General features: G+C 40.4%; 1 protein-coding gene across 3 annotated transcripts in view; it reads left to right on the top strand.

The window, feature by feature from the left end:
- USP24 (ubiquitin specific peptidase 24) overlaps positions 1 to 25,115 on the top strand; it is a 131,970-nt gene that overhangs the window by 91,214 nt on the left and 15,641 nt on the right. For all 3 annotated transcript variants that reach the window (XM_024571090.4, XM_053920953.2, XM_024571089.4), the window contains exons 41-58: positions 745 to 862; positions 3,198 to 3,342; positions 5,438 to 5,557; positions 6,199 to 6,324; positions 7,381 to 7,479; positions 8,339 to 8,421; positions 8,787 to 8,928; positions 9,150 to 9,269; positions 9,709 to 9,929; positions 10,359 to 10,483; positions 11,745 to 11,886; positions 12,319 to 12,469; positions 13,786 to 13,881; positions 14,548 to 14,651; positions 16,179 to 16,292; positions 20,626 to 20,722; positions 23,036 to 23,152; positions 23,396 to 23,488. In XM_024571090.4, coding sequence (XP_024426858.2) covers positions 745 to 862; positions 3,198 to 3,342; positions 5,438 to 5,557; positions 6,199 to 6,324; positions 7,381 to 7,479; positions 8,339 to 8,421; positions 8,787 to 8,928; positions 9,150 to 9,269; positions 9,709 to 9,929; positions 10,359 to 10,483; positions 11,745 to 11,886; positions 12,319 to 12,469; positions 13,786 to 13,881; positions 14,548 to 14,651; positions 16,179 to 16,292; positions 20,626 to 20,722; positions 23,036 to 23,152; positions 23,396 to 23,488 — 2,213 coding nt within the window. The remainder of the gene's footprint in view (positions 1 to 744; positions 863 to 3,197; positions 3,343 to 5,437; positions 5,558 to 6,198; positions 6,325 to 7,380; positions 7,480 to 8,338; positions 8,422 to 8,786; positions 8,929 to 9,149; positions 9,270 to 9,708; positions 9,930 to 10,358; positions 10,484 to 11,744; positions 11,887 to 12,318; positions 12,470 to 13,785; positions 13,882 to 14,547; positions 14,652 to 16,178; positions 16,293 to 20,625; positions 20,723 to 23,035; positions 23,153 to 23,395; positions 23,489 to 25,115) is intronic.

Genomic DNA, 25,115 nt, shown 5'->3' with positions numbered 1-25,115 from the left:
GATCACATAACTTCTTAATAGCAGTAAAAACTCCAATCCAAAATGGGTTTTTCTCTTTTGCTCTTACGTACTTTATAAAATACAATCTATTGTATATCTTACTTCTCTTAAGGGTAATTTCATCTAGAGAGGCAGGCCCCAGCCACCACCCCAGATGACAGATGAGTCTCCTGGGATACACATGTAATTTGTAAAAGCATATTTAGTAGTATAATTGTATTCGGATAACAAATGAAAACATTAATTATCACTTTTATACAAATTAAACTCTATAAAACTCTTCTTGGCTACTGGGGATACATAGAAAAGAGTGATTCTAAACCAGGGTAAGAAGGGCAAATCATTTTTACCTAATGAAAGCAAGATATTAAAAGTTTCAGAACCCTTTATCTGGACTCCCCTGTGCCCAAAGTATGATTTATTCACTCAAACCATCTACCTTGTGGTAATTTTGGCATTTGTGTTTCTAAAGTGAAATTTTGACTCCTTTCACTCTGTTGTCAGCTCATAAAGGAAGGCGCCCTCATTTGTCCATCTTTGTATCCTGTCCCCTGACCCTCCCAGCCATCCCTACTTCTCTGCCCCAAGAGCTTTGCCAAAATTAAGCATTAAAGTAAATTGAATGCTCTGCTGTTGGGTGGCCTTGGGTGCCTTTGCCTTTGCTGCTCTGATAGGAAAGTGCAAGACAAGGTCTTTGAATGAAAATGTGTTCATCCTCAACATGAATATTATGCTCTATTCCAGGTTCATCACTCATTAAACCATTGTTAGATGACTTCCTTTTCCGAGCTTCTAGAATTATTTTAAATAGTCATTCTCCAGCTGGCAGTGCCGCCATCAGTCAACAGGACTTTCATCCAAAGTATGGAAAACGCACGTTGTGTTCAGTTTGGGTAAAAATTCTAACCTGAAACATTAGTCCAAAAAGAGTGTCTTAACTTGGAATTTATCTTCTACTTTGTGAGTGTGCATAGCTTGTAAGATATTACCCATTATATTTTGAAAATGCATGTAAAGAGGCTTCGGATAAAGAGCCTGCCTGGCACATGGAAGTGCTGAGCAAGTGCACTGGTACCATTATCATCATCAGAATGGAAGAATAAGTAATAATGTGGTTAACTTGGTCAGTAACGAATTCCAAGAGAAACTGAGGTGGTAAGAATATAGTCCAAAGTGAAGGTCAGTAGGCTTTGAGTCTTGAGAGTTTCTTCTAGGAGGAAAGTGTAGGTGCTGTAGTGCATGAACCTTGTGATTTGCTGAGTGTCGATAGTGTCCTGATAACTGAACCTGCTAATGACTGATTACTGTAGTAATTCTAGAGTCAATTTTTGTATTAGTTTCTATGGGTAGGGATTTGGAAGATCCTTTTGTAATGCTAACCCTATTTGGGTGATGTTTATACTCAGAGATAGGAGGAGATTATTTGCTCTGAATCTAACTTACTTTGTTCTTTTCTCATGAAAATCAGAGTTAATTGGGTAGTTCTGAAGAAACACGATTTAGTATTTAACCAATAAAAAAAATTCCCACATAATTCCAGAGGTTAATGAAATGGGCAAGGCATAATAAGCAATATTTGATGTAATCATAAGAGGAATCTTGGGTTCTCTATATAGAGATCCCTTATAAACAAAAACCAGTTATAGGCAATAAAACTTCTTTAGAGCTCTTGGGGTGTCCCTCAGCCTCTGACTTCAGTCTTATCCCTTCCCCAGCCTTGTTCTGGAAGATTTGGTGCTAGCTCCATGGGAATCTTATTAAAGCAGTAGAAATACATGAGTGTATCAATTTTTAGTGAACAGAGAAAATAAATCTTCAGTTCTACTGAAATTTTTATTCATGAATCCTTCTCTTTATCGGTATTAAAAGTAACCCTCCATCCACAAGGAATTGTTTTTTCTCAATCATGTACAGTGCCTTGCAATAGAAAAGGAAACATCTTATTTTGTCTCTCCCCAGTGGACTGAGTGGTGTCCATTTGTCACAATACCTCCCAGCCTTTTCCCACATGAATCCCAAAGCCAGAAAGAGATTTAAAATACACAGAAACTCTTTTTACAAGTAATACTATTCTTACATCACACTAATAACAAAAGAAACTTATTAATGCTTAGCTTGTGTATGTGATACCTCCTATTCATTCTTTACCTGTCTTTGGCAACCCAGAAGCCATGGCCATTGTCCTCAGTGCCTGGCACAGTGCTAATCTGAAAGCCACACGCCCCCCTCTGGAACACATCTCTACACGCCACTTCATAAGTGTTTCTTTCAGAGGTTGGATGTTCTCTTTTCTGTGTATCCTTCCTAACCTGTGACCTCAGCATTGCAAGGTTGGTATAGGTGACAGTGAGAAATTACTCTTTAGCCCCAAATTGATTTCCATTAAAGGGGAGCAGTTTAAACAGATTGATTGAGCAAAGCATGTATTTTTGTCTCCTTTTTTTTTCCAGCAAAATGGAAAGTTGATTAGTGTCCTTGAAGAATTTTTTTAAGACTTTTATTTATTTTTTTTTTTAGAGAGAGGGGAAGGTAGGGAGAAAGAGAGGGAGAGAAACATCCATGTGTGGTTGCCTCTCAGCCCCCACACTGGGGACCTGGCCCACAACCCAGGCATGTGCCCTGACTGGGAATCAAACCTGCAACCTTTTGATTTACAGGCCCGCGCAAAGAATTTTTTTTTAATCTGTAGGCACATATAAAATGTCTGTGGCATCTATTCTGGCACATAGATGTGCCAGGATAGCTTTCTTTTTCTGCCGTTTATTTGAATGGTATGCCATGATATTTGAATTTCAGGACAATATCTACAAAAACCTTTCTTACTACTTACTTTAATTGAAAGATCGTTATTCTTAAGTATGGTTTTAGTAAAATTTTCAGACTTTTATCCTGCATTCTTGCTGATCTATCCCATAGATAAGAATACTCGGGAATCATAAATGAAAGATTTTCCTACTTTATCATCCAGCCAAGAAGACCCTTAGCTCTAAGCCACACTCATCCCTCCAGTGTTCATGGCCTCTTGTCAAGTCTGCACTGCCCACGAGATTTCCCAGAGTTCTACCAGCAGGCCTCACTCAACCTAACTGTTTGGGGAACTTCAGCTCTGATACTTCCATTTCAAAAGTTGATTTAAATTAATGAGCAATTTAAGTAGGTTATTTATTTTTAAACTGACTTGTGTCTTTTGTTTTTAGGTGTAGTACAGCAAATAGCCGATTGGCAGCCTATGAAGTTCTTGTAATGTTGGCTGATAGCTCACCTTCAAATCTTCAAATCATCGCAAAAGAACTACTTTCTATGCATCATCAACCTGACCCCGCTCTTACCAAGGAGTTTGATGTACGTTTCCTAGACCTGGATGCCCTTAATTGTTTTAGAGTGGTCTCTTAAACATAGAATTTTTAAAACTATGTTTTCATTTCTCTAATCACAAAGTCAGTATTATTCTTTTGCTTATCATGTTGACATACTCAAATCAACTATAACCTACAGTACATCACTAAATGCTACCCTTTTAATTAAAGAGGATACATTTTCAAGTCAGTTGATAATTACTCTCAGTAAGAAGTAGCCTTACTACTGCTTTTTAGCAAGTTTATGCTTGGGCAGGCACTAGAGATAAAAACTCAAACAATGGCTGTCATCCTGCAGTCTGTGCTCAGTTAAATTCAGCGAGGGTTTATTGAGTTTGCTGTGCACCAAGAGGTGTGTGGGGCTTTTGGAGCCCAAAAATAAAGATTGATCCCAGCCTCAAGGTCAGAGGGTAATGGAAAAGACAGACCCATAAGCAGATGATTTCAATGTAATGTGACAAATTTTAAGATAGAGGTAGGTCCAGAGTGCTCTACTAACATACACTTCACCGCCAAGTGGTGGTGTCTAAGGAGGCTTCTTAAAAAAAATGAAGTTTAAAATAGGGCCTTAAAGACTGGTGAGCCAACTGAAGCAAGGTGTCAAGGTCATGTGGGCCACGTGGGCAAAGCTGTGGAGCCATGAAGCAGCAAAGCGTATGCTGGGATTTGCACAAAGAAAGCAAGTGGCAGGCACACTGGGGTACCAGACCAGGAGTGGGAGGACACTTTAAAGCTGCTTTACATTCTCCACTGACATCATAGTCGTTGGAGCTGAGTACTATGAAACATACAGCTTAGGCAGGAAAAGAAGTGGGAACAGGTGTTCTAAATAGAGGAAATAGCACTCACAAAGTAAAATGTAAGGGCATAAATTAGGAACTGTTGTGGTGTCAAAATGTTTAGTTTATAATGCTTATTTTATGCTGTGCTTTCATTTTACATGCATTTATTTAATCAAATTGAAATGAAAATTTTGGTTTTTTCGTAAGTCAGGGATTATATCAGCCTAATGAAAATATATATAAATACTTACATTTTTAGCACTATTATAAACCAGTTTTCCTTATTTTTATAATTTTTTTATACCTGTGCTTTGGACTACAAATAAATTACAGTGGTAATTAGATCTTAGAAATCCCCCTGCTGTGAGTGTGTGTCAGATGTTAATGAGACATACGCAGTACATTTCTTTCTCTCCAGAACATCAGCAGGATCTTGTCAGTTGGTTAGTTACGACACGGATACAGATACCTGATGTAGGCAGATGCCGTGATTCCGGTCACAGCATTAGAATCGGGATTCTGCTGTGACAGCATTTTAGAGTGTTGTGACAATATCCTTTTCCACTCAAAGAAGTGCCATGTTGAACCTTATCCAAGATGCCTTTTCTTGGTTATTTCTACTGAGAAAAGCACTGTGCTGGAAACCACATTATTGTAAAACAACTTTAAGTGAAATGCTAAGGCATTTACTTATTTTTTTAATTGGCGTGCCTATTAAAAAAAATAGGAATTTCAATAGAAGTGTTACCTTCTGAAAAAAGAAGAGAAGGAATATGTCCCTTCCTTGATCATCTTAGACTGATCAGGATTCTTCATAGTAAACACTTCATAAAATATTATTCCTCCCCCCCCCGACCCCAGAGTACTACTCAGTTTGTAAATAGATATTAGTATATTTATTTGATTAATGCCTATCTACTACTAGATTGTGAGCTTCTTTGAGATCAAAACCAAGACATTTTTGCTCTCTTGTATCCTGGCACACACACAGTGGGCTCTTAATAAATACGTGTTGAGTGATAATCAGGTGACTGAGTGCATGACTACACAACGGATTAAAAATGCATGCTTACATGCTGTGTACTTTACAAACTAAAAGAAACATTGAGACCATAGTATTTTGTAACTGTTAGCATCTGCGGAGGAACTCGTGAACATAGGTTTTGCTACCATGACGCACAGTATGCAGGATGGATAAATCTGAGTATATCTTTCCCCGCTTACACATCTCATACAGCTATGAAGAAGTGTGCTGGTGGCAGAAACACTAATTCTCCTGTTCCTCCTCCTCTCTCCTAGTACCTGCCCCCAGTGGACAGCAGGTCCAGTGCGGGGTTTGTGGGGCTGCGGAATGGTGGTGCCACGTGTTACATGAACGCCGTCTTCCAGCAGCTCTACATGCAGCCTGGGCTCCCCGAGGTGATCTCCTTCCTCTTTCCCACTTGGTGTGATAAGTAACGTGGACATTGCCTGAAAATGGCCCCACATTCATATGGGGCATTTTGGGGGTTACTGAAATTAGACTTAGGGATCTTCGGTGGCTTCTGAAATATGTCTAGACAACATATTGCTTAGTCATACATTTTTATACATCTGCTGAGATAATATGTTGCATGTTTGACAGATGGATTTGACGTAATGTGATTTTTTGACTCCTAGGTGGTTCTCAAATTCCATTCCATAAAATGACTGATGTTTTTAGATTTGAGAAATATGTAGGCGCTCTGTGTCGTCAGCACTTTAGAATAGTGTACTAGTAGGTTGTGATACAGCAGTAAACAGTTGGAGAGCGTTCTGTGTTACTGTGTCACACTCGCCTCTTATAAGAGATCTAGTGCTTACTAGTTCCAGTTTTTCCTAATTCAGCAGAGGCTCAGAGAGGTGGCTGACTTATGATCAGACCAGCTAGGAAGTACTGAAGCTAAACAATGCAGAGTCCCAGCCGCATTCAAGCATGCATGGCGTTCTAACAGAACAGTGTGCGTGCTTGCGTGTACAGAAGTCAAGGTTTTCTGTGAAGCAGCTAAATATTTCTAACCACGCTTTTTGTTTCTTTTCAGGCACTGCTTTCAGTGGATGACGACACAGACAACCCAGATGACAGTGTCTTCTACCAAGTGCAGTCTCTCTTTGGGCATTTGATGGAAAGCAAGCTGCAGTATTATGTACCTGAGAACTTTTGGAAGGTATTTCACCAGTAACTCTTTTGTTTGTTTGTTTGTTTGTGTTTTTCTTTTTACTTTTTTATTGAATTTATTGGGGTGACATTGCTTAATAAAATTACAGAGGTTTCAGATATACAATTCCATAATACATCATCTGTATATTGTGTGTTCACCACCCCAAGCCAAGCCTCCTTCCATCACCATTTATCCCCCCTTTACCCTCTTCTGTCTCTCCCCAACGGCCCTTTCCATCTGGTCACCCCGCACCTTTCAGAATGGCCACCATCAATAAATCAGCACACGACAAGTGCTGGCGAGGATGTGGGAAACGGGGACCCTTGTGCACTGTCGATGGGAATGCAGGCTGGCGCAGCCGCTGTGGAAGACAGTATGGAGTTTCCTCAGAAAACAAATTCACCAGTGACTCTTTAGACTCAAGGATGTTAGATATTTGGAGTTTAGCTACATTCTTTCTCTACTGATAATTGTCTCCTGTCTTTATTAACTCTAGACTAATCCCATTGCTAAGAACCTATAAAAGAGCTGTCTATCTGTACCGTTCCTCTTGAAATTGGTTCTTGATTTCAGGTGATTAGAATGTTTAGTCATTTGTAATTTCTAGGGATTTACTAATCTTAGCTATTTTGTATATTTCTCACAATTCTTATTTTAGCTGCTTGAAATATTTGTTGAAATCATTCCTTAGAACCTAGGCCAGTTTCACTCATGCCTCTAAATAAAGAACATTCTCTCGTTAACGTTGATTTGCTGGGTTTCACAGGATGAGTACCTTGTACTTTCTCGCATAGGTTGGTTAGTTTCTAAGAGAGGAGCTCTGTTCGATGCATGGCCCTAGATCTTACCTGTGTGGTTTCATGAACTTGGGAGAGTTCCAGAGGTGCCAGAGAAGAGCATAGCTGGCTAAACATAGTCACCTCTCACTTCATTAAAAACTCCTACATTTCATTAGTGAACGCAAGTTTTTAGAAGCATTAAGTGCTCTATTACATTCTTTTTCTACCATATTTGGAAATTGCAACTTTTCCTTTAATGACATAATTAATTCTTGTTATGTAGATTTTCAAGATGTGGAACAAAGAACTTTATGTGAGAGAACAGCAGGATGCATATGAGTTCTTCACTAGCCTCATTGATCAGATGGATGAGTATCTTAAGGTAGAAAAAGTTTTATTTTCCTTCTAACCCCCTCAAACTCGAGTACATGAAGAACATTTAAGATTTGGGGCTGCTGTGAAACTGACAAGTCAGAAATTGATCATCTTGAAAACCACAACTGTATTTCTTTTCGGTGTGAACATCCAAACGTACACAGATCACTAAAGTTACAGGTTTCTTTTTAATTCATCTTAACACTCGATAAAGCATGTAATTCTTAGTTCACACTCCATAATAACAACCATTTGTATCTGCAAACTCTCACTTGCCTGTATTAAAGTAACCTGGCAGAAGTGCTGTAAGCACTGGTGAGCTGACGGCCCCACGCAGAGACGTCTTGCTTTGGCAGAGAGAACAAAAGGACTAGACTCCGACCTCTGTCCAGTAAAACATGTGACAAGCTTCCTGAATGGTACTGACTGCCAAGTGACATTTTCCCGTCACTGCCAACATGTGCCTCTCTTCTCTTCAGTAGGCACAATTTATCTGCTTCTTTTGTTAAAAAAAATAACATATAAACCCACATTCCATCCGCAAGAAAAAAGAAAAGATTGCGGAGAGTCACTACAAACTTGGTAATGGTGGCACGGAGAGGCGGAATCAGAATCACCCTCGTCATCAGCTCCGACTGACCCTCTCCCCTGTCCCTCTTCTGGCAGTTCGCGTTGCTCTGACAGTGAGTCTGACGGGCTAGAATCCTTTCCTGAGTTCTGAGATGAAACTGCCAAGATGACTGATTAATTTTAGTGGTTACATTGACATCTGTGCTTTAGCTTAGTTAGGTCTAAATAAAACTCTGTATTAACAACCTATGAATTCTAAGGGTATCAACTAAAATTTTAACTTTTTATTCCAACAGAAAATGGGGAGAGACCAAATTTTTAAGAATACTTTTCAGGGCGTCTATTCTGATCAAAAGATCTGTAAAGACTGTCCTCACAGGTTAGTGGAGATACAACATTAAAAAATTACTGTTAATATTTTTAAGTGACTCTCCTAGTAGGCTGTGAACTTTGCATTTGTTGAGAGACTTGTAGATACATCTCTCAGTGAATCTGTGGGTGCTTTTTGAATTAAATTTCCTTGCTTTCAATTTCTGAAATTTCTTTATTGAAATTCATATTTCAAGTAATTCTGAATTATCAAAACTTGGTATTTTTATTTGGTAGTGTACTTTTTAAAGGATGAGGGAAATCATTGTTAATTTCACTGATTGTGATCGTAGTTCTGTGTTTAATCTCAGGTAATACTTTCAAGACTTTTAAATTCCATTGTTGATCATAGTTTTTCTGTTATTCCTTAATCAGATATGAGCGAGAGGAAGCTTTCATGGCTCTCAATCTAGGAGTTACTTCTTGTCAGAGTCTGGAAATCTCTTTGGACCAGTTCGTAAGAGGAGAAGTGCTAGAGGGCAGTAATGCATATTACTGTGAAAAGTGTAAAGAAAAGGTATTCCGCGCCCTTTTTATAAAACAAGATCAATCTGCTATTCATGTACTTTGTGTTTTTATGTCAGATCGATTTTAAGCTCCTGTCATTACTTCCATTAGACTATGTCATCACTTCCGTTCACACGGGCGGGGAGGCCTGTATAAACATGTGACCTTTGTATTGATTATGTGGCTGTTTCATTTTCTCCAAGGCAATAATTGCATTTTGCTTTTCTTCAGAGAATAACAGTCAAAAGGACCTGCATTAAGGCCTTACCTAATGTCTTGGTCATTCACCTGATGAGATTTGGATTTGACTGGGAGAGTGCGCGTTCCATTAAATACGATGAACAGATAAGGGTAACTTCCCCCGCCCCCCGAAAGTTCTTACAACCATTACTACCTCACCTGCTTTTTATCATTTTCTTTTAATGTTTTCAAATTTCATTTCAAGTGCGAAAGGCTATGGTCTCAGCATTCTGAGGAGTAGGCAGCCTTTTGTCCTGGCCGCTGCTAGTAGTAGAACTATATAGTGTTACCTTTAAACATCACCCTCATTTCTAGAAGGCATCCAAGTGTCAGCTGTGAAGTAAAATGCTTTTCTTAATGTTCAAACAAGAGGTTACTTGTACTTTCCCAGACGTGTGAGCCATTCTTAGATTTTGTACTTGAATCGGAGAGGTAGTCCTAGCTTAAATTAGGAAAACACGCATCTCTCTTCTTTGTGTCTGACTTAATTGGGTGTGGCCGTATATGTTACTGATCAACATTAACGTGCTCTTGTTTTGCTTTTAAATAGTTTCCCTGGATGTTAAACATGGAGCCTTACACAGTTTCAGGAATGGCTCGCCAAGATTCATCCTCCGAAGGTGGTGAAAATGGACGAAGTATGGAACAGGGAGGTGGAGGGTCCCCACGAAAGAAAGTTGCCCTCACAGAAAACTACGAACTTGTCGGTGTCATTGTACACAGCGGGCAGGCACATGCAGGCCACTACTATTCCTTCATTAAGGATCGGCGGTAAGGGGTTCCCCCGCCAGTCCCCCTCCGCCCTCCCTGTGTCTCTCCTCTTCCCCCCCCTCCTTCCTGTACCTCTCTCCTCTGTGTTCCCTGCCCTCCTGTAAACCTCTCTCCCTCTCTCCCCGCCTCCTGTAAGCCTCTCCTCTGCATCCTCTGCCCTGCTTCACACCCACACGTACCATCATGGTACAAAGAAGCTTTTCGTTGCTCCTTGGTCTTATTTCATATTGGATTTCTAAAACTTACTGTAACTGCTTTACCCCTTCAATTTGAATGGTTATTTTAGAAGTTAGAATAACTTTTTATATTTTTCTTAACTATTTTCAAATGGTAATCACCTGCTATATTTATAGACAGTACAAAGAGATGAAAACTGGAGATAGGATGGTTGTGTTTTATTATAATGTTTGTTTTATCTCTGGGCTCTAGGGGATGTGGAAAAGGAAAGTGGTATAAATTTAATGACACAGTTATAGAAGAATTTGACCTAAATGATGAGACTCTGGAATATGAATGCTTTGGAGGAGAATATAGGCCAAAGGTTTACGATCAAAGTAAGTATTTACAAATGGATATTTTCCATGAGCTTCAATTTTTTTAAGTTAGAATTTTCTATCAAATTGGAAGCAGGGTTTTTTTGCATAAAAATAGATTTTTTTTAATGTACTGCTGCTCTAGCTATATATGTCCATGAACTCTTTGGTAGCCAGAGGGAAAATGTTTAAGCTGCTTATAAAAATTTGTTTAAATAATTTCTTACAACAGCTTTGGGGGATGTAGGGAAAGTGTAAGTTAAATGTAAGAAATATCAAAGAGAAACTAATGAAAGCAGAATTTCAACCTTAAAAATAGTTTCAGAAGCCCTGGCCAGGTGGTTCAGCTGGTTGGAACATTGTCCTGTGCACCAAAAGGTCTCAGGTTCAGTTCCTGGTCAGGGCACATACCTAGGTTTCGGGTTGGATCCCTGGTCAAAGCACAGGAGGCAGCTGATCGATGTTTCTCTCACCTCAGTATTTCTCTCTTGCTTTCCCCCCACCCCCGTCACTAAAATCAATAAAAGCATATCATTTGGTGAGGATTTAAAAAGAAATAGTTTCCTTTTTTCTTATCTGGAGATACAATTAATTAGAGAAGACATTTCTAGCATATGTGTTTTTAAATTCATACTTATTATGCAGTGTGGCAAAGGAATCTTTCCAGAAACCCCACACCCAGGAGGAAAAAGATGAGAAAAAAATACATCACAAAATTCAGTCAGAATTTGCTATTTAAAGAAGAAACATTTTTCACAGACCTTAGCCTTTCTGAACATGATTTGGAAATATTCTGGGTTCATTTTAAAATTTCTATCTGTATTAGATTCACTGTATTGGACTTGATATCACACCATGGTAGTCACGCACCTAATGTTAGTAACTGCTGATGGTTGAATATAGTATTGATGCCAAAATTTACCTGGATTTGGCTGTTCTGTGCGGAAATGATTAAGTGAGGCCAATTGTAATCCCATCCTGGGCCACAGAATTTATTTTTAAATGCTGCTTGCTTTTTGATTAAATTTAGACTTGCCTGGGAATATTACCTTCTTTCCCTTACTCTGTTACCTTACAACACCCCCTACTCCCTGCCCTTCTATATCACCTTCCGAGTAATTCTAAGCAGTACTCTAAAATGCCACATGTTTTGCTTACACTTTGCATTTAACAAATTTAGTAAGTAGTTACTTGCTGGATTTATGGGTTCTTTATTTTAGATTATCAAGACAAGAAAACTTTTTATTTACAAAGACTTCTTTCTTAATGTCTTGTCACAAAGCAAACCCATATACTGACGTCCGCCGAAGATACTGGAACGCCTACATGCTCTTCTACCAAAGGGTGTCTGATCAGAACTCCCCAGTGTTGCCAAAGAAAAGTCGAGTCAGCGTCGTGCGTCAGGAAGCCGAAGATCTCTCTCTGTGAGTCTCCTTTCCGTGTAGTTTGCTGTGTGATTCGGGAGGTGATCCTGTGATCTTCAGAGCGTACTGTTCGGTTTTTAAATGTGATTGGCTAAGCTAGAGGGAAATTCTAAAAAGAAAATACGTGAATTGCTCCACCCCTTTTCTTCTTATGGCTACCGGTCATTATTTCCTTAGCAAGAAGTGAAGTTTTTTCATCTCAGCACTTACTGAATACACTTCCATTCCAAGCATAGTAAGCACTGTTTCAGCACTGTCAGAAAGGGTTTTTGTGCCCTGTTCTCTGTGAATTCAAATTTAAATTACTGAATTACAAAAGTACGCAATTTACTTTTTAAGTCTAGTGCCCTGTTGATGTAGGAGTGTCAGGTTGCAGGAACTACTAAAACATTAGCTACTCCATACGACGTGGTTTTTGATTCCTTCTCTTAGGTCAGCGCCGTCTTCACCAGAAATCTCACCTCAGTCGTCTCCTCGGCCCCATCGGCCCAACAATGACCGGCTCTCTATTCTAACCAAGCTGGTTAAAAAAGGCGAGAAGAAAGGGCTGTTTGTGGAGAAAATGCCTGTTCGAATATATCAGGTAAGAACTGCCTCAAAAAGTCGAAGAGGAAAGTGTACATAGTGTCAAGGGCTGTCTCATACGTCCAGAAGCACCCCAACTGGTCATCTTGTGGATTAAGTAGAGGCCATGGACAGTAAAGAAACACATTGCTAAAATTAACTTATTGTATCTAGAGAAAAAAATAAGTTAACTTTTTATAACTTTGGGGTAAAACTAATGACAGTGATGACCATTAATTATTGAATACCTACTGTATGCTGCACGCTTTAAACAAATCCCTAATTCCTAAAACGCTCTTGTAGAGTAGGTTTTCTTCCTGTTTCTCAGATGGAAAAGTTAGCCTCAGAGAAGGGAAAATGACCTGCCAGTGCCTCAGAGACAGGATTAAAATTCAGAACTGTCCAACCACCCCATCCAGACTTTCTACACTAAGTAATCAGAAGCTAAGTAGCCAGACCAGGGAATTTAAGAAAAATAGGGAGTCTATCACTAAGAGAGATGGAGAGAGAGTTAAGCCGTCTGAATGAAGGAGAGCGTGCAGTTTGGTTGTACTGGGGAAAGCTCCGTTTGTTGTCCCTTCCTACCCAGAGTAATCAGTTAAAAGTCACTTGTCCTTCACATGGTGGTTTTCCTAAATTTCCCAAAAGGATTTGGTTTAATGAATAATAATTCACCTTTTTACAACTTCTTATATATTGAAATGAAGATTTTCCTCTCTTTTTAAAAAAATTCAAAGCTTCAGTCTAGGGTTTTTATGAATCCTTTTTACTTAACATATCACTAAAAATGTCTTCTACATGGTGAATTTTTACCCTGTTTCTTTAAAATAATTACTAATTTTAAGCTATCATTTAGAATGGAAGGACAGATAAAGTGCTTCCCAGATAAGGTAAAATTAAAGGAGTTCATCATCACAAAGCCCTTATTATATGAGATGTTAAAGGGACTTACCTAACTAACCTACAAACTATATCAACAACTAAACCTAAAAAAAAAACAAAAAACTAAGCAAACAATTAGAACAGGAACAGAATCACAGAAATGGAGATCACATGGAGGGTTATCAGCGGGGAGCAGGTAGGAGGAGAATGGGGGAAAGGTACAGGGAATAAGAGATACAAATGGTAGGTACAGAATAGATGGGGAGGTTAAGAATAGTATAGAAAATGGAGAAGGCAGAGAACTTATATGTACGACCCATGGACATGAACTAAGCGGGGGAATGTGGGGCGGAGGGGGGAGTACAGGACAGAGGGGAATAAAGGGAAAGTGGGACAACTATAATAGCATAATCAAAATATATTTTAAAAAATAATTGCTAATTTTTTTTGTAGATGGTGAGAGATGAAAACCTCAAGTTTATGAAGAATAGAGATGTGTACAGTAGTGATTATTTCAGTTTTGTTTTGTCTTTAGCATCATTGAATGCTGTAAGTACTAGCTGGGTTGGTACTGAAAAAAGAGTTATAAGAATTACTATTTTAGCTAAAGTGTTCAGTGACTCATGCTAACTCTTGGTTGTTAGCCTTTAGATTAGATGCAAAAATATTCCCACAAATATTCCCCTCAGTGTAACTTACTGAGTTATTGCCTGATATTAAAATACAGATAGTATTTGTAATATATGATACAGATTGTGAATGGGCATGGGTTTCTACATACTGGCTTTTTTAAATGCTCTTCTTCAAGCTTTGTGCGACTCAAAGAGTAGCCATGAGGTGATATCAATGGGTATTAGGCTTTGTGGAGATTAATTTTTCCTAATTTGTAATCATATATTATCAGTACTTCCAAGTACTTCTCTTTCTTATCATGATTATAACTTGCTAATGAGGGGGAAATTTTCTTAGTGTGTTGATAGGTTACTCAGCATCTTGTGGTCTAAAGACTGCTTTGAGAGGGCTTCATAAAAGAAACGAGGATGTCTTTCTTAACCTTCTTTAAAGTTTAGCTGGAACATTTTCTATAGTGAACTGGCTAGATTTTTCTTATTGGTATTGAACCTTGTAATATGTGTATTATGTAGCTTATAATAATATGTAATAACCTATAAACCTTTGTGAAAAATATCCTTTGTTTTTTTCTCCCGACCTCAGACCAAATTAAAGCATCCGTACTACCCTTGCATGGCAAAGGTAAGCTTACAGCTTGCCATTCAGTTCCTTTTTCAAACTTACCTACGGACAAAGAAAAAACTCAGGTAAGAAGTGATATGTTTTAATAGTTGTGGCAAGAAGTGCTGATTAATTCAATTAAAGTTGAATTTATAAATTCAACTTTTTAAATCATTGTTTTAGTTGGAAACTACCTAATGTACTCAGATGATTAATGGCTCCTGTCTTTAGGGAATTTCTAATTCAGTAGGAAAGACAGGTTAAACAGGCAGTAACTGTGATGCCAGGCATAAATGCTGTACATCTTTGGAAACTGGACAGAACCCTATCCAGATATGGGGATCAGGTTGGCATTAAGACACTGATGTCTCAGAGGATTTTGAAAGGCAAAAGTAGAGGAACAGTTATTCTAGGTGGAAGGGAAAAACCTGAGTAACGCACAAGACTTGCCTAAGGAACTGTGAATGACTCATGTTTTACTCCTCCATTTAAGGAACTCATTTGAAGTGAGATGGAATATTGGGTTTGGGTGAGCTCAGAGAGTGCCCTGAGTGCCACAGAAGGGAGTGTGGGCTCTGTTCAGTGGGAGATCGTGGAGGGTTCTAAAACAGGAGGGTAGCACGTTCGGAGTGATGCCATAAAAACTCTCGACTTTGATTGCATGTTAGTCATCATTGGTTTTTCTCTTTAGTACCTGGCGAGGTGCTTGACACGTAGGCTCTGGGTAAATAGTTGTGGGAGGGAGGGGTGAGAGCAGTTGTGGGTTGGTTTATAGGATGTACCTGGAGCAAGAAGGGGAGGCTCAGGAAGAGGACCAGTTAACAGAATTCCATGAGCATTTTTAATCTTTTCTCTCTAGCACAGTCAGCTTCTCCAAGTATTGAGAGGTTTTTGGAAAGATTTTGCAATCAAACTCTTGAGATACCAAATATAATGACACTTTATTTCATGGCTAATAAAGATATATTAAATGATTCCAATCTGTATTATTTGATTCAAAGAGAAGAAATAATGTTTCTTGTAATGTCTGGCATACGATTAACTAAGGAAATTTATTTGGTTACTTTTATTGGTGAAATTTGCTCAAGCTGCCTAAACATTGCACACTGTTTCCAGTATGTTTATGTTTCCCATTTTGGGGCATGAGGGACTGGAGAGGGTGGCATAAAGCCATGGGTAGTATAGTCATTACACCCTTTTTTGCTCTTCAAAGATTTTTATTCCATAAACTATAATATTAAAGATTGTAGCAATAAAATATAAAAATGTAGGCAGTAGGCACTTGGTAAATGTCAGTTAATTAAGCAAAACAAAATGCTCAGGCATTTTTTGCAGTTGAAGTTTTTTGAAGAAAATGCGGATGGCTTCCACACCTTTTCCTTTCGGGAGTAGGAGTGCTGAGTCAGATCACAGACACCACAGAATGCAAGACACTGGCTGAGGAGGGGCAGGAGCCACGCTAGTTGGCAATCACAGAGTATTCAACTTGCCTTCCACCCACCCACCCACCCCGCCCCCCAAAAAAATTTTTTTAATTTTTAAATGGAGTGACATTCCATGGGGTTATTTCCTGGGGCTGTACTCCTAACATCACTCTCTGCTTTTCTTTAAAGGGTTGACACTGAAGAATGGATTGCCACTATTGAAGCATTACTTTCAAAAAGTTTTGATGCTTGTCAGTGGCTAGTTGAATATTTTATTAGCTCCGAAGGAAGAGAATTGATCAAGTAAGTGTCAAGATGTTTAATTAAAAGAAATGTGTTTCTTTCAGTGATTTAGAGCTAAAGTTTCTCGCAGCCCTTTTTATTCCAACATGAAGTTATTTTTCTGATTGGGATCAATGTCCAACTGTCTTCACTGACAAAGCAGTGAGGAAATTATTCAGATCACTTCAGAATCATTCTCTCCAAAATCACCTGTGTGGGACCAGACTCAGACACGGGGTTCAGTGAATGCAAGCAGAGCAGGTATGCAGGTGGCCAGGTGCTAAGAGGCAACTATGTCCTGAAGCCCTGCTGGACCTGAGGGGGTTCTGAAATCCAGGTCACATCCCCCAGGGACCCACAGTCTGGAGGCAGCTTACAGAGCTGATTGTGAAACTTTTGATCCCGTGTCCCCTTCACTTTTAGGTCTGTGCTTCAGACGTCTGTGTGTTTGCCTGCCTGATACACATATCCACCTCTCCTCCCTTCTACCCCTTACAGCAACAGAGGTGTTACTTTTCTGCTTAAAAAAATTTTAGTGGATTCCCATTGCACTCATAATAAAATCCAAAATTTTTATCATAACCGACAAGGCCGTATTTGCGTATGGTCTGTGTCTGTCATCCTAGGCTGACCTCGTTTCACTTCCCCATGTGCTGATCCCTCACTGGCTTGCTGATTCCTTCAACACACTAAGCTTTTTATCCTGCCTGAATACTCTCGAGCCTGATACTGTCTCTGTCCAGAACATTCTCCCCTCCACTTTGTGCATAGTAAGCACCTTCTTATCCTTCAGATGTCAGGCTGCTTACTCCCAGTCACCCAGGCTACAGCGGGCCTCCCCTATTAATCTGCCCTATGGTTTTACCTATCTCCCCCACTAAACTTTAGCTTCTGAGGGCGGAAGCTGCATTTGTTTGGTTCCTCCTCTATGCAGAGCCAGGCAAATAGTAAGCACTCAAATATTTGTATAGCATACATGTATATAGTTCATAAAGAGAGAACACATACACATTTCTTTGAAGTGTTATATGCCTTTTTCTTTAGAGTTTGCATAAGAGATAACCTTTCACCCAATTATTGAGCTTAATTCCAAAATATCTTCCTGTTAGAAGTACTCCTGAGCATTAGGTTAGACAGTAGAATGTCATAGAACTATCATCTATTTGGAAGGAACATGGCAATTATTTAGTTCATTCCCTTGTATTTGAACAGAGTTGCTTTTAAATATATTCAAAGAAACTCAATAACTTCTTTGGTAACATGTTTCAGTTTCTTAGAATTCTTAATGGTAAAGAATCCCAGTGAATTACCTAAACTTCTCCTAGTAGTGTTTATTCTTTGTTGTCTCTTTCTTTATAAAGCCCAATTACTCATCATTACCAACAGCTGTGATTTCGTATTTTTGCAGAATTAATATTCTAATTACTCATTTCTTTAGAAATGTTTAGATAACTTGGGTTATCGTTGTTATAACCAAACAGTAAATGTAAACGATACTAATATCTTAGTGTCTCTGAATGTGAAGAGGGTGTTGTCTCTCAGATCACCTTTTTTTAAGGCAGATCTTAAATGTAATTATGATGGTAAAAAAATTAAATTAGTAATGAATGTTGTTCGCAAATTGATCTAAAGAAATTTAAAATACTAACATAGCCCTGGCTGGTGTGGCTCAGTTGGAGTGTTGTCCCGTACACTGAAAGGTCGTAGGTTTGATTCCTGGTTGGCGCACATGCCTAGGTTGCGGGTTTGGTCCCCAGTCAGGGCACCTCCGGCACATACGAGAGGCAACTGATTGATGTTTCTCCTTCTCTCTCTCTCCCCCTCCCTCCCCTCTCGTCTCTCTAAAATCAATGAGCATGTCCTCAAGTGAGGGTCAAACAAAAAATACTAACATAAAGGATACTTTTAAAAATCTTTTTTTATGGGAAATTTTTTTTAATTCTTACCTGAGGATATGTTCATTGATTTGGGAAAGAGAGAGAGAGAGAAACATTGATCAGTTGCCTCCCATTCACAGCCCAACCAGGGATCAAACCTGCAACCCAGGTATGTGCCCTGACGGGGAGTTGAACCCCCAGTCCTTTGATGTACAGGACGATGCCTCAACCAACTGAGCCACCTGGCCAGGGCTTTCTGGTGGAAATTTTTAAACAAACACTAAAGTAGACAGAATAATGAACCTCCCCTATCCAGTTCTCCAGTTCAGGTTGTCTGTACTTGGCCAGTCTTGTGTGTCTATTCCAGCTCCCTCACACACCCTCACATGCATGCTTTTTTCCTCTTACGTACTTTAATATAAATTTCAGACATATAATTTTACTATAAAAATTTTAGCATGTATCTCTAACAGGTAAAGTTTAAAAAAAAACAAACTGCAAGTACTTTTATCACACTAAACAGAAATAAAAATAATTCCTGTATATCATTTAATACCCAATGCATCTTCAAATTTCCCCAGATGTCTCAAAAATATTAGTTTGCCATTGGGTTTATATTGTACAAATCTAGATCCAAACAAGTTTCACGTGTTGTATCGGGTTTATTATATGTCTCTTAAGACTTTCTTAACCTCTCATTTTTCTTCTCCCCTACCACCTCCTTTTTCGTTGTGCCATTTATTTGGGGGTGGGGGAATGGAGACTGGTCGTTTGCCCTGTAGAATTCCCCATATTCTGGGTTGGTTTGCATTCCCATGGTGCTTCCTAATGTCTGATAGGGAATGTGGAACACCCCCTATAGATATTCTTTCCAAAAAAACTAAACCTGAATCTGATCACAACTGAAAGCTAAATATTACAGGAGTACTTGTTGTCTTTTAAACTTTGTTATAGTTGGCACTTAGAATCCTGGTGGGTTTTGAACAGAGCCCGTCTGTCTGGTTCAGATTCGGTAGCTAATGCCTCGCATTCACAGTGACATGGAGTGGACAGAAGGGAAGCTCCTTTCATCTTCCTGTGTAAGAGGGCAGGCTTATTGGCCTGCTCTTGGGAGCGGAGGAAGAAATGCAGCTGCTGTGCTCAGAGACCGGGCCGCTGTTACCTGAAGGAGGACTCGGGTCATCAAAATTATATTTAAATCTTTCTTATGACGTGAGAATCTTCTGTTAAGAAATACAGGTGTTCCTTGACTTACAATGGGTTACGTCCTAATGCACCCTTCATAAGCTGGAAATACCATAAGTTGGGTATTTATTTACTACACCTAACCTGCCAAGCTTAGCCTAGCCGATCTTACACGTGCTGAGAACACTTCCGTTGGCCCACAGTTGGGCAGAATCACCTAGCCCAATGAGAGCAGTGTAGACTGTCGTAGTTTTCCTTCTTGACCACATGGCTGGCTGGGAGCTCTGGCCTCCCAGCACTATGAGAGAGGATTGCACCACATAACGTGAGCAGGAGAAAAGATCAAAATTCAAAGTACACTTTCTGCTGAATGCTGTCACTTTCTCACCATTATAAAGTCGAAAAACTGTAAGTCAAACCATTGTAAGTTGAGAAGCACCCGTGTGAGAAGTGATAGGTGGGTTTTCCCGTGGGGAATTATAATGTGGGTTTTCATGTCAAAGCAAACCTATGAAGCAGAGAGAGAGCAGGTGATCATGGAGAAGCATGTGGTTGCCTAGTGGATCTCAGGTGATCACCGCCAGCCAGCCCCAGAGCGCAGGTGTTTCCCTGGCCATGCCCACTGCCACAGCTGAGGCCCCCTCATCCACACACCAGTGGTGTGAAGGCTCGAATTAGGTAGTGCGTTTGCGGTGCACAGTGTAGTATCTGACTGTAACGCTGGACGTGCCAGATGTAATAGAAGTTGCCTAACAAACCTTAACTGCTGTAACCAGAATCATCATGGAAGAAGAAAGGAGGGAAGCAGGGCCTTTTCAGCCTCAGACACTTTCAGGGCCGAATAAAAGTAAGGGTTGGGAGGGGAGAGGAATGGAAAGTAAAAGAAATGTAAGCGCACGGGGATTCAGAGGTGCTCTCTTGACTCAGAACTTGAGCGAGTGTCTTATTCTGAGAAATTCAAGGGGTGCCAGTGAGAACTGCTGAGTGAACAGAATTTACAAGATTTTAGGGTCTTTCATATCTTTAAGTCCAAATTTATATTTATACAGATACTCATTTTAGGGGAAGAGAGGGAAAAGTAGGAAAAACTTCACTTTTCGGTGTTCAGCGGTCTGTTTCCTGTTTGGCCTTCCTCCTTTGCAGGGGCCTGTGGCGTGTGTTGAGGCTCTCAGGAGCCTTGAACTAATAACATCTGGGAATAATTCTGTTTCAGGGGCTGTGGGCGGGACCCATGTTGGGAAGGCTGACTTACAGAATCGGCCTTGCTTTTTTACACCCCCTCTTTATTTTAGGATATTCCTGTTGGAGTGCAACGTGAGAGAAGTACGGGTCGCTGTGGCCACCATTCTGGAGAAAACCCTGGACGGTGCCTTGTTTTATCAGGATAAGGTCAGTCTTGTTTTTACATTTTGTGTACTCTGTCTTCCCCCAACGTTTAAAATTGCACGTAATAAGAAAGAGAGCCTAGGGTTGGAATCTGGTAATTTTGCCACAGAGAATGCACCCTCTGTGAACCGACTTTCTGGTGAATGCCAGGGTAGAAGGCATTCTGGCTTTTCTTCCTCAAATCCCAGAAACCAAGGTAGGCCAGGAATTGACATCTGCTTCAGAATTCTCTCTCCAGAACACTCCCTTTTCAAAGTCTTCTCTCAAGAGTTTGTATTGGATCTCTCTGGAGTGAGACGGGCCTGAGTTCAGAGGCTCTAGTCTAGACCCATAGACATTCTGAGCCACCCCTGGCTTTTGTCTCTTTCCTCCTGAGCTGTGTTTGTGATCTAAACGTGCATTTCGCAACCAGACCAAAGAGTGCCATTTACGCAGGGGCACTGGCCAAAATAGTTCCTTCATTGGTTTTCATTATTCCCTAATCGGTTCCTGTTCTTCTGAATTTCTTCTTCTTCCTAACCCTGTTTTCTGGTTCACAGTTCGACACATGCCAAAACAAGCTGCGGTCTTTATTACCATCCTTGATCCCCAAAGCTTTTAAGACTTAGGGAAACTTTAAGTCTGATTACTCAATCTGTTGTTAAGTGCTAGCAAATACAGCAGTTACTTCCCAAGTTTGCTGTTTCAAACAGCTGATACTACATGGAAAACTTTGAAAAATGTTATTTTCAAAACTAATTGGCTCCTTAACCACATTGGCTGGAGGCAGTGTGTTTCAGTGAACTAAATGCAAATTCTAGAAGGTGCAGCTTCACATTCAGTTGTTGACTTTGCTGTGCAACCTCGAGCACGTTCTTTAAGGGAGATGTTTAATCCGTGTACAGCGCCTGACACCCAGCCCTTAGTTCCTTCAGCTTCGTCTGACCGGGGGTGCACTGTCAGACCAGACAACCACAGGAGCTCTGCTCAGCCCAGAATGAGCCAGGACAACAAATGTGCCTGTAGGAAGGACCTAGAAGACTCTCTCTCAGTGTCAGGAATCATAAGGAAATTGAGATTTACTCTAAGGCAGTGGTTTTCAGTCAGCTTAAAGAGCAACACCATTTTCCAAGCAAAACCTTACCTGGATGCAAAAGATATAAAATAGGTCACTGGGAACTGCTTCGGACAGTTTGGATGCCATGCCTCCGAAATACCCTGGGGAAGTTTCCTAAGATGTTTAACATAAGGGCCTTCTCTCTCTCCTCCCTCCTCCCATGTACCAACCCAGAAAAAGATAAAGATAGAATTAGTGCAGTCTCCCTACAGATGGGGTCAGGCCACACCGTATCTCCCCACCAACCTCTAAAGGCAGGACTGCAGGTGGTGGAAAGGGAAGGAAGGGTGAGGGACAGAAGGATGGAAGCCTTTGCCTCAGTAACTTCTGCCTGACGTCCAGACTCAGCTGATGTACTTTATGTCAGTTTTCCCCTTTCAGTGGAAATGGTGCCTCTTGCCACCCCTTTGCATCGGAAAGTACTTTGCAAATGAAGTGCTATGTAAATGCTAGGTCTTGCTGTCTCTGTAACGGGTGCGACAGGACGGACGGGAGTGTGGTAAAGTCTGTGAACTCCATCTTCAGAGGAATGGCAGGCGTAGTAGGCCGGGTCTTAATTCTCAGATCACAGATGAATTTCTAGAGACTTGTCCACAAGCAGTTGGGGTGGGAGGGAACGAAGAAGTAATGTGATAACCAAAATGGTTTCTAAACAAATAAAATGTTTTTCAAAGCTTTCCATGAGGCGTCAGCGGGCTTTCAAGTAAGTTCACAGTTGAGTCAATATTGCCGTTGTCATTCTGTCAGGCTGTTGCTCTCCATTTGCTCCATTGGCTTGATTTCTAGCCCCTATGCCTGTGTCTGTGTTTTTTATTCTTTGCATCTGTGGTTATGTGAAGAAGAAGCGTAGTAGAGGGAGTTACTCAGAAATATGTTTCCTCTAAACCCCACCCCACCCCTGCCTTTTTTAAGAGACAGAGAGAAATTGGCTCTACAGAAAATGTGCCATTAGGTGGTAGAATCACACCCTTGACTCTGAAATCTAAGAAACAAAACTAGGCTTTCCTTTCAATTATTTCTATAGCACCAGGCTTCCCTGGCAGGTAAAACTGACCATCTGTTTCTGCTCTCCAAAGCATAAATCCATCTGAATCTGAGTCTGGGTTGTATCAGCCAGACTTTCCTTTTGTTCTTACGGTGATTTACTGCAAGTCAATCCTGTTACACATGTCTGTCTTACATTGTTTTTCTGTTTGTAATCTCACCTTTCCTCTAACCAGTTCAAAAGCCTTCACCAGTTACTGGAGGTACTACTTGCTCTGCTGGATAAAGACGTCCCAGAAAACTGTAAAAACTGTGCTCAGTACTTTTCCCTGTTCAACACTTTTGTGCAAAAGGTAAAGGACTTTTTTCTAATATCTTTTTATAATACAGAGTATTTACAGTCCGAAGGAATTTTGTATATGGGAAAAATATAGACTGGTTAATACTGGATTTATATGAACAGGTACTTTCTATATGTAAATTATAGCATTTAAAAACTTAGTGACTCCTTAAAAACTTCTCATTTAACTGTGTTTTTAAAACCAATTTTTGTCTGGGTAGGAATCTAATTTGTCACTCTCCGTATCTTGCGACAGCAAGGAATTAGGGCCGCAGATCTCCTTCTGAGGCACTCAGCGCTGCGACACATGATCAGCTTTCTCCTCGGGGCCAATCGGCAGAACAATCAGGTAAGGCCTGCCGCCGTAGCCCATGAGCGGCCACGGGTTCTGTAGTCACTTTACCGCTCTGTGCAAGTGATGAACATTTTCAATTTCCTACGAGTCCGGTACAATAATACCATGTAGACTTTAAAATTCTTTATCGTTCAGTTATTTTCATAGCTTTCTCATAGAATTGTGCAATGATAACCACCCATGGAAATGACTGGAGCATCAGTTAAGATGTGATGTGGCGTAGGAGGAAAGCCTGGTTCCGATGGGGGCGGGGCGGGGGGTGCAGAATCCTGCAAGGAATAGTGGCGTTGGGTCTTGCACTTGCTCTGTGGCACTCACTATAAGTGAGGGTGTTTGGGTGGTGGTCGCTTCTGGGATGCTGATAACGAGGCCAGAATTCACATGCGAAATTGTACTATTGCACACTGAAGGGTGTTGCTGCAGATACACTGCTGCTCCTATCCGGGAAATGAAAGGGAAGCTGTTATGTAATAATAGGGTTCGATGTATGTGAAAGCGGCTTTCCTGTTTGAAGTTTCTATATTCATGTGTTTCTCCCATCAATTATATATCTTTTATTTGATAGATTTAGAATACATGTAATGTGAACATACAGTAATGATGAATACTATTTATAGAGTGCCTATCATGTGCCAGACACAGCTGATCACTTATATGTTATACCACTGATACAATTGAATAAAACAGGCAGCTTCTTCCCCATTCTCGGGCAAGAATACAGTCCAAAGAAGTTAAGCGACTTGTTCAAGGTCACAAAGCTGAAGTGTTGTGGAGTCAGGATTCAAACCCAGCTCTGGTGTGCCTTGTATATGCATCGCACAGGAGTTTTCCTCCCTTCATTAGGGGCGACGGGCATGCTGCTCAGGCTGCCTCAGCTCCCTGGCTGCCACCGTGCTACTCTCTTCAGTGTTAAAAAACGAGTTAGGGCACAACAGCCTGCTCGGTGTAAGGATGGCATGTTCATGTTTCTAACAGCCACTTTTCACTTAAGCTCTTCCACTCCAGGGACCCCACGGACAATGGGGACTGGTTTAAATTCACTCCGGTTCAGCAGCACATACGATCAGTATTGCACTGACAATGGGGACTGGTTTAAATTCACTCCGGTTCAGCAGCACATACGATCAGTATTGTTTGCATTTATGGAGCATATAGCATCGAAGACATTTTCGCTTTTAAGGTTTCATCTGGTTCTCACAACCACAAAGTGGCCAGAGCAAGTAAGTTGTCTCTGCCATTGGCCAAAGAGGTCAGGCGGTGTAAGCGCAAAGAACTCACCCACACCCACACAGCACAGTGCGTGGGGGAGGGGTCCAGCCCCCGGCTGTCCAGCCTCATGGGTTTTCCCCATTATACTGAAGCAGAGGCAAATTACCTGGTACACGGTAAGCACTCAATACCTACATTAGAATACATGAATGGATTTGTTTTAGCATGAGTTAGTATGTCTAATGGGAAAAACACTGGTAAGCTAACTTAACACCTATGACTTCTTGTACTTTGACCTCTTTTATCATTAGATACTGAGAAATAATCGTGGCCCAAATTGCGATGAACCAGCACATCCTCTCCCTTCCTTGTCTCATGTTATTTTTTCAAATATATTCAAGTTTCTAATCAA

The sequence above is a fragment of the Desmodus rotundus genome, chromosome 3 (genome assembly GCF_022682495.2).
Source record: "Desmodus rotundus isolate HL8 chromosome 3, HLdesRot8A.1, whole genome shotgun sequence".
Classification (NCBI taxonomy): domain Eukaryota; kingdom Metazoa; phylum Chordata; class Mammalia; order Chiroptera; family Phyllostomidae; genus Desmodus; species Desmodus rotundus.
Note: the sequence above shows the minus strand (reverse complement) of the source record. Positions and strands in the feature narration are given on the sequence as shown.